Source organism: Elephantulus edwardii, unplaced genomic scaffold, assembly GCF_000299155.1.
Source record: "Elephantulus edwardii isolate Elephantulus edwardi_28Jun2011 unplaced genomic scaffold, EleEdw1.0 scaffold00001, whole genome shotgun sequence".
Classification (NCBI taxonomy): domain Eukaryota; kingdom Metazoa; phylum Chordata; class Mammalia; order Macroscelidea; family Macroscelididae; genus Elephantulus; species Elephantulus edwardii.
The window spans coordinates 16,136,583-16,155,501 of record NW_006399751.1 but is presented as its reverse complement, the minus strand read 5'-3'; the positions used below and the strand labels follow the sequence as shown (position 1 = coordinate 16,155,501).

The following is an 18,919-nucleotide window of genomic DNA, read 5'->3' as shown; positions in this document are numbered from 1 at the left end:
GCAATGCTTCAGTGCCTCGATAGTCCTTCTTTAGGCCACATCAGGCCTAGGAATTCCCTGCCTCAGCAGAGGAGGGTGGAAGGACTGCAATCTTCACACAGGCTTCTCTGTAGGTGTATTATCTCCTTAGAAGCAATCTTACACGCCTATTAGAGCACCCAGCACAACAGCTCTTTCTGGTTTTGAGCCTCCCACACCAGGGAGCTAATAGCAGCAGGTGGAGGAGCTAAATAGGGTTGCCTTAACTGGAATTATTTATTGTCTCCATAATAGATTTAGAAATACACACACACAAATACACAAACCTCAAACCCCATTAATATTCTTACTAGAAAAGTCTATCATTGATCTAGCTTCTGTTGTAGCTTTTCTCCCCTGTGTGTTAGAGAAATCTTTTAAGACAGACATAGAAGGGTGGTATAAAAGGTAAAAAAAAAAAAAAAAAAGAAAACAACACAACACACAAACCAGAGCTTCTTCTAGAAATCTTCACAACCACTTTCTCCTAAGACATCCTTTTAGGAATTTGGGTAGGATTTTTTCAAGGGCCTGAAACTATAAGTCTCTCCTTCTACTTCTTGCTTAGCCTTCAAAAATGTCCTCACTCATTCTTCAGAGCTCAGTTCAAGGAGTATCTCCTCAGAGCGGCCTTCCCTTTCCTTTAACTGAAATGAAATGTGACCTTCTCCAGACTCCCTCAGCCCTTCATATGCATTTTAAAAGCAGCCGTCCTTAAGAAGTCTGTATTTTCCCCTCTCTTTTTATTTTCTGGTTTCAGAGTACAATGTACTTTACCGATGGTGCATGACAAGATGGCTTGCTAAGTTCCTCCCCTTTCTCAGGGGAACTGGATGGAAACTGTGTCAAGGATGTGAGATTCTTAGTATGTGTGCGTGGTGGGGGGTGACCAAGTTGGGGCTAGGACTCCCAAGTAGCTGAACGTCTCTCTCTCTTCTAGTGCCATTGTTAGAAGTCCAGGGGAGTTCTTACTCTTTGGAGGCCATGTGAACCATAAGGTCGATCAGCCTGTTGCTATAGCCAAATTCACAGTCATACCAGGCAATGAGTGGTCCTTCAGGGCAATGTGAGCCTCAGCATCAAAGGGGAAAAATGGGGTGTCACTGTTAAAGTCACAGTAGACAATTTGGTCTTCAGTGCATCCCAGGACGCCCGTTAGAGGCCCCTCTCATGCTTACTTTACTACCTTATTGATGTCACCATATCTGGCAGCTTTCTCCAGACAACAGGTCAGATCCACTATTAACACATGAGGGTGAGGACATGGAAAACAAGTAAGTTTCCCCTTCAGCTCTGGGATGATCTTGTCCACAGCCTTGGCTGCACCAACAGTCGCAGGTATGATGTTCTGGGAAGCTCCATGGCCATCAGGCCTCAGCATTCCGGAGAGGGCCATCTACAGTCCCTGAGCGGCATAGACCAGGGTCATGCATCTTCCTAAGATGCTAAAGTTGTCATGGATGACTTTGGCCAGGGGGACCAAGCAGCTGGTGATGCAGGAGGAAATGCTGACAATCTGGAGAGAGCTGTTCCACTTCCTGTGGTTCATGCCTATCACAAGCCTGGGGGCAGTGGCAGAAGGAGCAAAGTTGATTACCCACTTGGTACCACCCTTCAAGTGAGCCCCAGTCTTCTCCAAGATTTGAAGACACCAGTGGATTCTCAGCAGTAACACACTCAGCACCAGCATCACCCCACTTGATGGTGGGAATCTCACTTCTGGAAGACAGTGATGGCTTTCCTGCTCATGCAAAGCTTCTCATTCTTGGCCTTCACAATGCCACTGAACTTGTCATGGGACATGGCAATCATACTGTAACACGGAGATGTCATTGATGGCAATAACATCCACTTTGCCAGAGTTAAAAGCAGCTCAGAGGACCAGACATCCAATGCGGTCAAATCCTTTTACTTGGACCTTCACCATCATATCTCAGTGATGTGGCTGAGGCTGCATGAGAAGAAGGCTATCTGTTGATCAAGGAGGAGTAGAGAGCTTTCACTCACATTTTTATTCATGTCTATCATGATTACCTCCATAGTTTACCTCTCTAGTAGAATCCCATGGACAGTCAAAACAACATACAGATATATCGTGGAGAAAGTGCAACCAAAGTGTTCCTTGGAGGTAAAGATGGTGAAACTTCATCTCACATATTCTGGACGTTAGGAGAGACTGTTTCTTGGAAAAGGTCATCATGCTTGGAAAGATGGAGGGTCAGAGAAGGAGAGGAAGACCCTTAGTGAAATGGACTCAAATGTGTCAAGGATAATAAGATGGCTCAGGATAGGACAGAGTTCAGATCCATTGTTCACAGGTTCGCTATGAGTCCTACTTGACTCAACAGCACTTAACAACAACAAGAAGTAGAGCAAAAGAACAACATGCTATTTGTTTGTATCTCTAATACCACCAACCAGAACTTTGTATATTAAGCACTGGGTAAATGTTAATCTGTTGGATGGGTGAGGCAGCATTATTTTTACTAACTGAGATACCTGCTGAACGAGTCGAAGGGGGAGGCAGACCTACGAGCTTTCTCCTTCTTCCTATTGAGTTACTGGCTTTGAGTCATGAGCCCAGCTACTTTCTGGAGAGATTCAATCATTAACTAAACACTGTTTGTCAGTCAGAGGACTTATCGTTTTGGTACATCAACATATACTTTCCCTCTGTCAGTACATTACAATGTGTCATCATTTCCCAGAACAACTGAAGGTCTCTAAGAGATCTCAGTTCTTCAAACCAGACTGTCAGACAGTGGGGGAATTCCCTGGATAAGTGTGGGTAGAGGGGCAAGGTGTCCATGCTTCCCACGGTTGGGCCCGAAAAAGTGACGGCGCAGGAGCTGAAAGCTGTGTCTTCATGGAAGCATCTCCAAGTTCTCCATCTGTCTTCACGAATGTGAGGAGACGTCCTCATTCGAGTTTTACTATTTATCTTAGGTTCTCTAGACCACTATCTTAGTACCGTAGACCAGTAGGAGGCTATGAAAGGAACTCTGTTTTGAGGGAGATAGTTGAAAGAAAGTTTTCTCAGAAAAGGAGTCCTGACTAGACCTGAGTCTTCCTACTGTGAAGTCAAGATAAAGGGAGCAGCTCAGAACACTAGCTATGTGATAATGCCAGACAGGGCGGTGACGAGGCTACGCATCACACATCAGGTCCAAAGGTGAGAGGCCTGTTCTGTTGTGAGGGCAAATCCTGCTAACATTACGCTGTTCACTGCTAATAGTCTCTATGGCAGCAAGGTAAAGATTTAGTAGTTACTCATAAAACATAAATATTTTTTTGCATACTTCACCCTGCAGTACATTTATATATCATTTTTATATGAGCTTCTCGTGCATGTTTTTCTATGTGTGCGCTTACAACCAGCAAATATATAAGACGCAGTAAAGCAGGTATTTAAATCATGAAGGGAAATTCCAAAAGTAGAATTTTGATTAATCAAATCCAGTTATTTATTGCATTCATAATTTTTTTATAATACAGGCTATAAAGAGCTTTGATTTATGATATGATATTGAATATATGCTATGCAGAGACATTGAAAAGACATGCAGGAAAAGAATTTTAATTCTGTTTAATGAAAGGACTGTTTAATAAACTGGACATGAAACAATGATTTACCTTTAAAACAAGCCCATATTAAGGAAAAAAAATGTGAACACACACATTATTTATTTATGCTGAAGGACAAAGTGAAACAGGAAGCGATTTTGTGTGTGTTAGTACGTATATATTAGAGAGCCCTCATGTGGCTACCACAGGGTACTGCAACAGGCAAAGTAGAATTCATTAGTTCTTTTTAAAAAACATTTTTAAATTTTATACTGATTTATTTACAAAGTTAGAATTAATTTAGCCTTTTTTTTTTTTGCTTGGTCACTCTGAGGACAAAAGTTTACTAACAACACTAGATATATCCTAATTTTAAATAGTGCTAGTTAAAGATGTTCTAACTTCTTATCCCACTATTTTAATCTAATTCAACATTCCACTTAAGAAACATGAGTCGTACTCGACAACAACAAGAAAAGTTGCATTCATTTCTTCCTATGAATTTGTCCTTGGGTGGAAGCAGAAAAACTTATCACCATCATCATCTCTGAAACAATATATTACATTTTCTATCTCTCCATACTCTGTGTTTAAAAGGGAAAAAATAGAAAAAAATAATCCCTAATTTCTTCAAAAATTCCTCAAATATCCAATTTTATATCCAATGTGTGTGTTTCTAGAGATAGCCTGCTAACATTCCAAAACGTTTCAGCCTTCTAATCTCTTCATCAAATTACAGGTTAAAAAAAAAAATTAAAAGAACAATAAAAACCCCAAATAATTCCACAAACCGCCATATCCTCATTTACATCCTATCATCTCACCCTGAGCCCAACAAGCCACAGGACAGGCCCGAGACAAGTGACTCACCTCACCCGCACTGTGGCTGCGTTGCCGGGTCAAGTGCTGCCGATGGACCAAAGCGCTCGTGGGCCGGCTGCTCTGAAGTGGGAGCCGAGGGTCGATGAAAGTGGTGGCACGAGAATTGTGGTCAACAAAAAAAGCCTAGGGAACAACCCAGGTGGTCAGCAGTCAAGACATACGACATTCACACTTAAGTTATCATCACCTGTAACATCCTACCGGCAGGCAAGCACCCGCTTTCAATAAGGATCTTGGCTTCATTTTCTCATAATTTAAAATACATGGGCATTCTGCCTTCTCTTGGGACACATCAGAGTAGACAAAGCCCTATGAAGAATAGCTCTGTTAGGGAAGAGACAGGAAAGGGCATCATCCCTGGCTTTAGGGAAAACTCTTAAGAGAACCATCAAAGATATGCTCTTATAAGAAGGACTAACTGATGCTCTTTAAATCCCTGCTGTTCCCCATGGTTATAACAAGGCTTTTCCTGCCATCTGAAACGTCAAACTTCATTTGAAGAAAGATGTCTCCTGTTGGAATTCTCGTAGTTGCCAGTTACTAAGTCCCTCCCCTTTCCCATTTCAGTGTCTCTTCTGTTGATCACCTTCCAGAACGTGTGTACGTGTGTGTGTGTGTGTGTGTGTGTGTGTGGTACCATACAGTCAGAACCAACCCATAGCTGACTCTATGGAGGGTTTTCAGAGGCTGTTAATTGTACAGGAAGAGACTGCCCATTCTCCCACGAAGCAACTGGTGGTCTCGAACCACGTGCCTTTGGGATTGCAATATAGCTTCTTGCCACTAGGCCATCAGAGCTCTGCACAATTATTTCTGACCTTTCTTTTCTGCATCTGAGTACCAGCAGCATCCCAGTTGGTCCCACATCTCTATCATCTTTACTAATTTAACTGGCACCACACTATATATGAAAATAGAGGGATGCTGATACAGTGGTTAAGTGCTTGGCTGTCAACTGAAAAGTCAGCAGCTGCTCTGAGGGAAAAAGATGTGTCAGTCAGCGTCCACAAATTTACAGTCTTGTTAGCCATATAGCACTTGCTGCTAAAATGTCAAGGACTGGAGTCTTCAATATGGATTGAAGCTCAACATCAAGAAGACAAAGATTCTCACCACTGGGCCAAAAGGTAGCACCATGATGGATGGAGAAGAAATTGAGGTTGTTAACAGTTATAGTTTGTTTGGCTCCACAATCAAAACTCTAGGCATTAGTAGTCAGGAAATCAAAAGATGAATTAGATTAAGTAAATCTGCTGTCAGGGATCTTTCCAGAGTATTGAAAAGCAACAATGTCAGTCTAGAGATGAAGGTACACCTGATCCAGTCCATGGCCTTTGCAATTACTTGCTATGCATCAGAAAGCTGGACAATGACTAAGGATGACAGAAGAATTGATGTTTTGAGTTGTGGTGTTGGAGAAGAGCCTTGAACATACTATGGACCGCCAAGAAAATAGGTCTGTCTTGGAGAGGATGATACCCAGTTTTTTTGAAGACTAGGATTTTTTAAACTCCATCTCATACACTTTGGGCATGTGGTCAGGAGGGACCAATCCTTGGAGAAGGTATCATGCTCAGACAGAAGGGTGGATGAACAGCACAGGAGAAGACTCCAGATGAGATGGCTTGATATAGTAACGAGGGCAATGAGGGTAGGTGTTTCAGAGTCAGTGAGACTGACTCAGGACAGGGCAGACTTCAGAGCTGTTGTACATGGAGTCACTATGAATTGCAGGTGACTCAACGACACATAACAACAACAAGCCATATAGAGGGAACTCTGGTGACTTTATGGTAAGAAGTTGCATTGCCAACCTAAAAGCCAGCAGTTTAAATGCATTAGCTGCTTGGTGGGAGGAAAATGAGCAGTCTCCTGAAGATTTTACAGCCTCTGCAATTCAGCTGGCGGATCAGTTCTGAGTTGGTTCTGATTCAACAGCCAGGACCAACAACAAGAAGCCCCACGGCTCGGTTCTACTATATCCCACAGAGTTACTACGAGTTGGAATTGACTCAGCTGCAGGAGGTTTTATTACAGGAATAACTTTCTAAATATTTTGATTACATAACTATATCAATGCAAAGCCTCCAATGGTTTCCTAATCTCTACAGAAAAAAACATCCAAAGCCTTTGGTCAGTTTTTCAAGACTTTAAAAATTCCCCTCTCACTTGACATTTTGTACCACACATCTTTATGGACTCCATCACACACTCACCATGACTTTGGCCAACTCACTTAAGATCTCTGTGCTACAGGTTTCTCAAAACGATATATCTCCTTATTTGTGCATCTATTTCTCTCTTATAACAAATTAAAACCCCATTGCCATTAACTAGATTCCAATGGGTAGAAATCATGTCTATCTTGTTTACTGAAGAATGCTGGTGAAATGGAATTATGAATGATCATAACTGTTTATTTTAGTGAGGAAATGAAGAGTGAATAAAACATAAAAAAATAATCATTTAATCTTAAAGCTTTACATAAGTGATAGTTATCATTAATGTGGAGGTCAAAAGACATAGTGTTTAAAGTTACATACACCCACAGTAATAACGAAACCTATTATCCCAAGGAAAATTAGAAAATATGAGTGCTCCAGATCAGATAACATTAATTAGGCCATCTGATTAATGATAAAAAGCAGCTATTAAGAGAGCCAAGGGAATCATTACCTGTATAAATCCTGATGTGAGGGCAGATGATACACACCAAATAACCTACACAATAATGAACTTTTCGAAGTAAAACAGTAGGAATGAATACATGTAGGCAAATTTTGGGGGCAGATAGGATATCTATGTCTATCAACAAAATTACTTTCCCATTATGGAACGCTATGCTTCCTGTATGTAAATGATCAGTAAATGAAGTGAAGCGAAAGAATCTGTAGGTAGCTTGCAGATAGGGGACAAGGGAGGAAAAGAGATTTCTCAAAAAAAATAAATAAATTTCAGCCTTCAATATGAATTGAAGTTCAACATCAAGAAAACAAAAATTCTTACCACTAGGTCAATTGGCAGCACCATGATAGATGGTGAAGAAATTGAGATTATTAACTACTTCAGCTTGCTTGGCTCCATAATCAACACTCTTGTATAAGCAGCAGGAAATCAAAAGATGAACTGCACTGGGAAAATCTACTGTCATGTGTCTAACCCAGTATAAAAGAATTTTCTTTCTTTTTTTTTTTTTTAATCTGCTGTCAGGGACTTTTCCAGAGTATTGGAGAGCAATGATATCATTATCTTAGACTAAGGTGCACTTGATCCAGGCCATAGTCTTTGCAATTACTTGCTTTGCATCAGAAAGCTAGACACTATGGATGACTGAAGAAGAATTGATGCCTTTGAGTTGTAATGCTGGAGAAGACTATTGAATATACTATGAACTGGTAAGAGAACAAACAGGTCTGTCCTAGTGAGGGTGAAACCAGGCTGTTCCTTGGAGGCAAAGATTTTGAAGCTTTGTCTGACATGCATTGAGCATGTTGCAAGGGGTGACCAGTGCTTGGAAAGAACATCATGCTTGGAAAGGTGGAAGTACAGAGTAAGAGAGGAAGACCCTCGATGAAATGGACTGATTCAGTGACTGGTGTAACAGGTTGTGGGGGGTCTCAGATGATAAAATTGGCTCAGGATAGAGCAGGGTTTAGAGCTGTTGTGTGTAGAGTTGCTATGAGTCAGGAGTAGATTCAACAGCACATAACAACAGCAACCAGACACACTACAAAACAAATTAGAGAAATGAACTGAGGAAGAATCTTTTCTATTTTCTTAAGATCTAACTGAGAGGGGACAAAGGCTCAATGAAACAAAGGCTGCACGTGATGGTGCAGTCAGTCTCAAACCCCCACTCATAATTCCTCTTCCCTAACCTATCAAGTAAAACATTTTTCTTCATATGTAAAAAATTCAACAATAAATCCGACGCAGACTGGGACTGACAGCTTCTGGCTGATATATGTCCTCCTCTTTTTTAGATTTCAGATACACTTGTATACTGTATTTGCCACTGGAGTATTTTCTTTTGCACTGTTTCTACAAAGTTTCATAAGACAGGAAAGAAATTTTTGTAAATAAAAAAGGTTGAGGATAGAAGGAGAATTGATGCCTTTGAGCTGTGGTGCTGGAGAAGAGTATTGAATGTACCATGGACTGCCAAGAAAACAAACAGATTCATCCTGGAGAGGGTTAAACCAGGCTGCTCCTTGGAGGCAAGGATTCTGGGGCTTCGTCTGACATACTGTGGACATGTTGTAAGGAGAGACAGGTCCTTGGAGAGGGACATCATGCTTGGTAGGGTGGAGGGACAGTGCAGGAGAGGAAGACTCTATGAGGTAGATTGATTCAGTGATTGGGGTAATTGGGTGGGTGTGTTTGAGGCAATGCGATTGGCACAGGATAGAGCATGGTTTAGGGCTGCTGTACATAGGGTCGCTATGAGTCGCAAATGACTTGACAGCACATAACAACAACAATAACAACAAAAAAGGTTGTGACCTATTTTAAAATGATGGACATTATGGTCTGCTCCATGTGCTCCGTAGATAAAGTAAGATTAAGAAGCTTCGTTTCTAAAATAATAATAATGTTATCCACGTTGTTTAAGTGGGAAAATACAAAGGGTGCTAAAATAGAACTGCTATTTACTATATTTACTTAATTTCTTAGGAATGTTTCGAAGGGAAGGGTGGCCATTTAGAGGCAACGGTAATGCATCTGTAATTAAAAGGACAAATGGGTGTGTATGAGTAAGTCACTTGTGATTTACATGTAGTCTCACAGCATCACTTGATGTTAAGAGGCTTGTGCAAAAATCCATCTTGTAAAGAATTATACAATAAACTCCTTCAGGTTAAGAGCTCATTCTTACTCACCCTTCTATCCTCTATGGCTTTTTAGCAGTGTCTGGAAGGAAGAAAGAGGATGCTTGGAAAAGAATAGTAAAATATTTAATCTGTAGTGTCCTGACCAAAATGCAAAAATAATAACTCTCAGGTAATTAACAAATAATAAAAACCATGCTCTTTTACACCAGCACAGAAATTCTGCCAGATTTAAAGAAATAAATATAGGCTCTGGGTGTAAGCTGATGAAAAAGAGAGAGGAGTTATATGCTATAAAATCACAAACAGCACTGAAGGTGGGTTGTGGGTGTTGTGTTTTGTTTTAAAACCCTCATTGTAGAGATGAATAAACTACTAAGGTAAACACTTAGAAACGAGAAAGAGACTAAAGTAGTAATGAAATACTTGAGATAAAGGGGAAAAGTAACACAACAAGCCTGGGTCTGAGTTCTATCCTCACGGCTACTTATTAGCCATGTAAATTTGGCTAAACTTTTCAAACATCAGCATCTTTTCTGGTAAATGGAGATGACGATACACTTGTGGCCTAGTGGTTAGGAGCTGGGCTGCCAATCCAAAAGCCTCACAGTTCAAATCTAACAGCTGCTCCATGCAGAAATTAGGGTAATCTCCTCCCATGTGATTTACAGCCTCTGAAAATCTGCTGGATGGTCAGCTATGAGTTGTTTCCAACTCTATGGTATATATACTACAACAATACACTAAAGAAACATCAAACGAAATACGGGGCAGGGGAAACACCTCAAAACCCAAATATCCAAACTTTTGAACACAGTATCTGTAATTTCTCAATTCTGAGTTATTGTTAGAATAGCCATGTTCATTTCTAAGGCGTGTTTATGAAGATCACAACGTTTCTTGCTCCAGTTCACACAGCAGATTTAATGAGATGTAAACAGTGTCATGCACTTCCATGCCTGGACTTGTCTATATAAAAGAATAAAACCTTGCATATTAAACATTATTTGGGTCTTTCATCAACCTAGCTATCCTCTGACTGGCAAGTCTCCATCCCGCTGTGAAGAGAAATCATGGTCTCCAAAATTCAACGTGACAACGAACACGTAGGCAGCAACCACAGTTATTAGAGGTTCTTTTTGAGTTGATATATAACGATAGCTGATTGTATACCTTTTAACACAGTTGTTCTCACTTTACATACCTAGATAGAAACCTACAAAGCTGTGATTTGAACCCATCTGTCTGCCTGACTCCAAATCCAATGAGCAGTAGTAACTCTGTCCTCTCCTCCTCTTCCTGTGTTTCCCCCCATACTCTTTTCCTGCCTACTCTCTTTCCTGTTTTATGCTCTTCCCACTTCCCTCACACCTCATGTAGCAGTTGATCTCAGAAAAGCATGAAAGCATATAAGTATGTGCTGAATTAGGCTGAGAGGAACAGCTTCTTACAGAGCTAAGCCCCACCACAGTTTCAGCACTGACAAGATGCCAGACGGCATACAGGGTGCACCCTGCACAGTTCTCACCCTAACCTCTTGGCAGTAAGGCTGTGGGTGTCTGTATCCCATTAGGTGTTCAGTTTCATAGGCAAAGGACACATGTTATTGACATTTGTTTTTTAAATCTGCTATGTACTTGAAAGGGAGGCCTCACTCAAACCACATATTGAGAATATTAATCAAGGAGTGTAGGTAATGTAGCCATTAAGTGCCCAGCTGCCTGCTGAAAGGGCAAGGATTCGAACCTACTAATCATTCCTCAGGAGTAAGGTGCGGCAGTGTACTTCCATAAAGATTACAAAGCCCTGTAGGGCAATCCTGTACTATCCCACCAGATCACAAGGAGTCAAATATGGACTTGAGGGAAGCAGGCTTGGTTTTTGGTGAACAACACTAACAGGATGTGGCACTAAGAAGTGACTCCTCAGGATGTCTTTGGCTCCGCGCTGGGCCCACTGGGTGACCTCAGACAGGCTTCCTACATATTCTGCTAAAGTCATAGTCAAGTTGTGAAAAACATACTCTACTTTGAAACATAGAAAAGCACAGAGAATTCACAGTGCAAATTCTCAGCTTGCCACTTGTATCTTTGATACACATTATCAACCATATCAAGAAAGCAGAGTAATGTACAATTAGGAGATGATAACCTTCTAAAGATTTAAGTCCCCGTGTGCATAAAAAAACTTGTTCCAATAGCATGAAAAGAAACCTTCTTACTGTGAAAAAAAAACCAAACAAAACCAAAATATTTGGCAGCAACATTTCAGACAAGGGTCTCATAATAAAAGTTTACAGACAACTACAGGACCTCCACAAGAAAAAGACTGATAAAGCAATAACAAAATGGGCAAAAGACATGGAAAGACTTTTCATAGAGGAACACATTCAGAGGGCCAACAAAGACATGAAGAAATGTCCAAAATCACTGGCAATAAGAGAGATACAAATCACAATGAGACACTATCTCAGCCCTGTAGCAGTGGCAAAGTTTAACAGGCCAGCAAGCAATAAATATTGGAGAGGATGTGAAGAGACTGAAATCCTCATACAGTGTTAGTGGGATTGTAAAATGCTACAACCCCTCGGGAACGCAGTTTCTCATTTCCTCAAAAAGCTAAACAAAGAAATTCCATTTGAGCCACCTACTCCACTGCTAGGAATATACCTCAAATTAAATATGACTGAGACACAAATGAAGATTTGTACACTGATGTTCCTAGCAGCATCATTCACAACAGTAAGAAAATGGAAACAGCCCAACTGCCCATCAACAAAGGAATGGATTGAGAAATTCTGACACATTCACACAATGGAATACTATGTGGCACTCAGGAGTAATGATCTGGAAAAATACTATATTATATGGGAGAGGCTGGAGAGCATTATGCTGAACTAACTCAGTCTCATAAGGACAAATACTGCATAATACTATTTCTGTAAAAATAGAAGTATAACTAGTAAGATATGGCCAAAAGGAGAAGGGGAGAGAGCAGAAAGCTGAGGGTAGGGAAGAGGGAAATCACAGGGTCACAAAGTTTGATAAGTTGGGGTGAAGGAATTAGGAAATATTCAGTAGGGACCTGAAAAGATGGATAATAGTGGGCATAGATTAATGGTGATTGATTTTATAAAACTGAAGTTATGGGAATGAATGATGGTACGAATCACAATATGAATGATGGAATATGTGAAACACAATGTATATGAATAAAATACAATGTATACAAATTTCATATGCAAATCAATATTTTTTTTAAGAAAGCAAAACAAAAAGATAAAGCTAGGGATACAGATAGGGAAAAAACCCAACCATGACTTTTGCTGTTAAGGAGTCCTGATACTAATGAGTAGACAGACATATAAGCATTCTTTAATAAAATAAGAAACCTAGTGAAGGGGGGGGAAGCAAGCAGATTAGTCCCCCACAAAAAATTCTAACTAGATCAAACCAGTGATGAAGTTGAAATTTTTTGGGGGTCACTAAGTCTGTCATAATTCTTGAATAATCTATCATTATTTATGAAAGCATTCATATGCATTCATAAATACTGTCTGAAGAAACAGTAAGCTGAGAATGCAGATGACATGGGGGAGGGGGAGCAATTTTATTTAAAAAAATAAGTCTGTTTTTGAGATTTGTTATTTGTACAGCAAGTCTGAACAACATAGATCCCCTACTGTTAAGTTTCATTAAGGAAATTCACTCAAGCTTCACAGCACTGGACTGAGGATAACAACATGGTAAAAAACTGAAAGGAATGTAGATACACAAACTCAAATCTCATTTTAAAAGCTTCTACCATTTCACTGCTTCAGGGCATAGGCAAAGTTGGGAAATAGTGACTGGTTGGAGCCAAGTGATATTTTGGTGAAGCCAAACAAAATATCTTTCTTTCTTTACACAATTATTTTTTTAAAAGTTTCTATTATTTTAAGAAAAGGAAAAAAGGCATCAGTATTTGTGAAGAATTATCAACCTTAGGCTCAACAAATCTAAGTTCCAGAAGTTTGAAATTGTTTCCAATTAACCTTTTGCCCAAACAGGAATCCATACTAAAAGAACATGTAAATAAAAGTACTTATGACTACTCTGAAGAAAGAATATCAGATCTTCTATCTTTTTTCCTAAAGAGCTATAAAAAAATGAAAGAAAATCAATTTTAAAGAAAAAGCACTGACTATTGTCAGCTATTCTAAATTCTGTTTCTCAACCCTACAAAATCTTTTTCTTGTTCTTGTTGATGATTGCCTTCAAGTTGAGCACTATTCAAAGCAATCCTATGAACTAAAGGCCTGAAGCCTTTACAACTATGGACAATTTATCAAAGGTTGATGATTGCCTTCAAGTTGAGCACTATTCAAAGCAATCCTATGAACTAAAGGCCTGAAGCCTCTACAACTACGGACAATTTATCAAAGTTCATCAAGTTTCCAGAGGCATGTTGTTTAGGAAGTGGAAACTCAAAAAAAGAATAACTGTGATATAAGTTTTAAAAGTTATTTTTATACCTAGGAAGTTCTGGTTAACTAATGGTAAGAAGCTATGTTGTAATCCCAAAGACATGAGGTTCAAATCCACCAGCTGCTCCATGGAGAAGAATGGGCAATCTCTTCCCATGAGATTTACTGCTTCTGAAAACCCTCTTAAAGGTTGGCTATGGGTTAGTTCTAACTCAACAGCACACAACAACATTTACATATGACACAGAATGTGTGTGAGAGTGTGTGTGTGTGTGTGTGTGTGTGTGTGTATAGTTTTCAAACATAAAAATCTCTTCTCAGTTTCTAGCACTCCCTCTCTTTATTTGTGATCTAAAGCCAATAAAGGGTCACTGAGTTTGAGTTTGTTGTTTTCTTGAAGTTTGTTAGGATCTCCATAGTACTTGGCCTAGAGGTCTAGACTAAGCTGGTTAGTAGACGCAGATAAAGTATAACACCTCCAACACTTTATGTATAAAGGGTTAACTAATGATTCTACTTGGGTCTAAACAGAAATATCAAAATTGAAAGTATTTCTTGAAAGTGCAAAGCAAAGACACAGGGAGGAAACCCCTTAACTATATTTCATATTAAGCATATGAGAAAGGAGTCAGGAAAATGAAACCTTCACTAAAAAAATAATCAGATTTTAAGCCTGTTATGTGAACTTGAGGAAGAACAAATAATTTTTCTCATTTTCAATGTCATTTCCTATTATTCTCTCTCCTATCTTCAACCCTTTGCTATGCAGGTGTGGCAGCCACTTCCTAAACAAGATGCTTCTGGAAGCTCTATGAACTTTGATAAATGACGATAGTTATAGAAAGGCTTCAGGCCTTTTGTTCATAGGGTCTCTTTGAGTCGTGCTGGACTCAACCACAATCAACAACCTTTTGCTAAGTAGCTTCCATGAACTCTACTCTGTTGAAAAGGGCCTCTGGAAATGCAGTTTTTATCTTCCTAGAAAGCAGTCATACTCTTTGCATGCTTTTCTCTATCCACAATCTCAAAAAATTCTACTCATCATGCAAAGTTCAACTAATCCTCAATGAATCAAGCTTCATCTATGAAAACTTGGCACTCAACCCAAGTCAGAAAGAAGTCATTCTGCACGGAACTCTTCTAGAAGCCACACTATTGCTCTTCCCACATTTTACGATGAAACAAACCAGAGGCATTAGGGAAAAAATGGCAATGTTTACGGGAGGGTTATTTAGTGAGTTAGTGCAAAAAAAGGTATCATTGTGGGCTAATTTGTCTATATAATTCCACTTCCAATTAAAAGGAGAAAGTTCTCTGTTTTGTTAAAGATATTTTAAAAACCCAACTTTCATGATCATGACGGTTTGAGAACTCAACCACCCGAGCAGAAGACCACTGATCCCTGAGTGAACAATCGAACAGAGACCAAAAAATTAGAACATTCATGGTAGAAAAACCCAAATCAATAGACTGAAAACAACCCAGAAAACCCAGGTTTAAGTCAGAAGCAAGCATTTCAAGGCAATGAATATTTGCTGCAGTGGCCAGGAATAACCCAGGACTTTCCAAAACGGAACCTTACTGTGAAGAGCTATTCTGTTGGAACCCACAGTAAAGGGTGACCAGAAATTCTTTAAGAGAAGATAAGATACTGACATTAATCCTACAGAATATCCTTTATAAGAAATTAGGCATCTCTTATTAGAGAAAAGTTTTCACCATTAACAACAAATACTTTACCATCTTCACAAAATCTCAAGATAATGAAACTTTTTGGTTATTCTATATAGTCCTTCCTTCAACCCAACTAGATTTTGGTTAACAGGGTGGCAGTAACTGGCTAAGCACATTCATCTCACGCCTCTGGACAGTCTGTTGCTCCACTGTACTTTACAGATACTTACAGAGTCCCTATCTTTCACAAATTACATTCTAAACTCCTGGAGGTTTATAACCATACATGTTTTATCTTCGCTAACACCATAAGTCAAATAATAATTCATGTGAGTTGTGGTAATTATAATGTTAATTATAATTGTTTTTTCCATTTGTAACTGCATTCTTATCTAATTTGATGTTAACCACAGCACCAGGAGCTGGACAGGATAGGCTACTTGCTTTCACTTTAGAGAAAACTAAGGAGCAGGGAGGTCAGATCAGATAGTCATGGAAAGATCTGAGAACTCTGACCCAATCACGATATGTTCTCAAAGCCTTCAAATGAACAATCAAAAGTGTCAACATCAGCCAAAACAGCAAAGCAAAGCAAAATGAAAACACTTCTAGGCTACACAACATTCTCTTTTCCTTATTAAAGCCTCTATTTTTGTCTTGAATATTTATTATAGCCATAACCACACATTAATGACTAAACTCAGCCAAAAACCAGAGGTACCTTAAACGAGTCATATTTTAATACCATGCATACATATTTCTTGCGTCTGTGTGAGCCACTTATCTCAATAACATTACCTGGTCCCAAAAGATCCTCTATTTTCACACTTCTGAGACAGACAAAAACTTAAGAATTACTACAATTACAAATAAGCTGGAATATCTTTTCAACTTGGCTCACTCTGCCCCCTTTTATGTTTTATTTAAAAATAAGTCAAATAAAAATGTGTCCTGTATATCAAGTGAAAATTCTAAGCCTCAGATTTAAGAGATAAAAACAGATGTTGATCACAGTCCCATTAAGGCAATCCTGGATAAAATGAATCTTGGTTTAATTGCCAGTTCTCAACATTACAAAATTAAAATAATTATGAAAGCTAAGTAATGGAACTAAATGCTGACTAACAGATGCTGTGGAATTTTGAACCAAAGAACTTTCCAGATGTAATTAATTCTCTCTGTAGAAAGAAAAGCATTACATATTTGCTATCAAACCCAATTTAAAACCAAATTGTGTAACCTTAACCTTCAAGACTGAAGAATTCAAGATCTAGAGAATTTAGGACCTAAGAAAGAAATCTTTTTAGCTTCTCTTTAATCGAAACTATTACATTTTTTAACCATTTCACTGGGACATAAATCAGTTAAGACAATTCTTCCACTTAAAATATAAAATTCTTTTTCACTATAGACACAGGCTTGTGCAATCATCACCATAATAACATTTTAGAAAAGCTTTGCTCCCCCTAAAGAACCTCGAAACCCAGTAAGAGTTCCTCCTCATGCTGCCTCCCAACGCCCACTGCTGCACAGTCAATTCTGCCCCATGACGACCTTCCACTGTATTTCCAAGGCTGTAGATCTTAACAAGAGGATATTGTCTCATCTGAGTTCCCACTGAGCAGCTGGTGGATTTGAACTGCTGACCTGTCCGTTAGCAATCTGCTTGGGTGGTAGTCTGGCTTCTTTAGGGTATATTCCCAGCGTGGAATTGCTGGGCCAAATGGTATTTTTATTTCCAACTTTTTAAGAAAGTGTCATACTGCCTTCCAAATTGATTGCACTGTTTTATACTTCTACCAACAGTGAATAAGGGTTCTAGTTTCCCCACAACCTCGTCAGCATTTGTTGTTTGCTGTTTCCTTGAATTTTGCTATTCTTACTGGGCTGAGATGATATCTCACGGTTGTTCTGTGTAGATATATTTTTATTTCTTTTGCATATATATATATATGTGAGTGGATTTGTTGGATCACGTGGCAACTCTAACATTCTGAGGAACAGCCAAATTCTTTCCAACTGTCTGTACCATTTTACCTCCCACCAGCAATATATATGAGATTAGAATGTAGAATAACCTGGCATTTCTCAACATCCTTTCTAACACTTGTTATTTGTACTTTTGTTACTATTATTTGTATTATAATTACCATCCTAGGGGATGTGAGGGCGCTCTGGTGGCCTAATCCATAGGGAGTTGTGCTCTTAATCCAAAGACCATGCCTCTCTGGAGGTGCAAATCTACCAGTGGCTCCATGGGATAATGGTGGACAATGTCTCAACAAGAAAAAGGTAAGAAATTCAATCACAAAACAGGCACAGGATATGAACAGACCACCAAAGAGAACATTCAGATGGAAAATAAACACATGAGAAAAATGTTTAAAATTCCTAGCTATGAGAGAGATGCAAATTAAAACAAGTATGAGATATCACCTCACCCCAGCAATAATAGCAATTCAACAGTGCAGCAAACAACAAATGCTGGTTGTGGAGAGTTTGGAACTCTTATTCACTGCTGGTGAGAATATAAAATGGTGCAACCACTATGGAAAGTAGTCTGGTGCTTTCTCAAAAACTTGGAAACAGAAATACCATTTGACACAGTAATACCTTTACTGAGAATATACCCTAAAGAAACCAGAGGCAAAACTCAAACAGACGTATGTACATATGTACTATTCGTGATAGCAAAGAGATGAAAATATCCTAGGTACCCATCAATAAATGAATGGATAGAAAAACTATGGTACATCCACACAATGCAATACGACACAGCATTAAAAAACAATGAAATAGTAAAATATTACAGAACATGGGGGAGCCTGGAGGGCATTACACCTAACGAAATTATCTCAGTTCCAAAAAGAGATTTACTACATAACACTACTGTTATAAAATAGGACAGACATGTGGAGGTTTGAGAGGGAATGGAAAAAAGTAGATAGATAATGAACACTGCATTATAACAGATGAGGGGAAGTATTGTCTGAAAAGAACAGATAAATGGTGTTGTCAAAACTGGAAAACTATCTGTAGAAAATGCAAGCAAGACCCACACCTTACACTGCACACAAAAACCAAATCAAAGTAGAACAAGGACTTAGAGTAAAACCAAGGACTATAAACTTCATCAGAGAAAAGCTTGGACGAACTCTAGAAGCCCTAATTCACAACATGAACAGTATTCCAAGCATCCTGAAAAACCTACAACTAGGAGAGAATAAAATAATTGAATGGGACCTTATAAGAATAAAATTCATACACACATCAAAAAAACTTCAACAGGGTAAAAAGGAAAGCCACAATCTCGGTAAAAAGTATTTGGTAATGACATGTCTTATAGGGGACTTATATCTAGAATTTATAGAATACTCCAGCGCCTCAACAAGATAAAGGCAAACAATCCTATCACAAAATGGGCACAGGACATGAACAGACACTTCACCAAAGACATTCAGATGGCTAACAAACACATGAAGAAATG

General features: G+C 39.1%; 1 protein-coding gene across 1 annotated transcript in view; it reads right to left on the bottom strand.

The window, feature by feature from the left end:
* Positions 1-18,919, bottom strand: part of HECW2 (HECT, C2 and WW domain containing E3 ubiquitin protein ligase 2) — a 328,392-nt gene that overhangs the window by 120,196 nt on the left and 189,277 nt on the right. Inside the window, exon 14 of the mRNA XM_006878743.1 lies at positions 4,453-4,587. Within this exon, the coding sequence (XP_006878805.1) occupies positions 4,453-4,587 (135 nt within the window). The remainder of the gene's footprint in view (positions 1-4,452; positions 4,588-18,919) is intronic.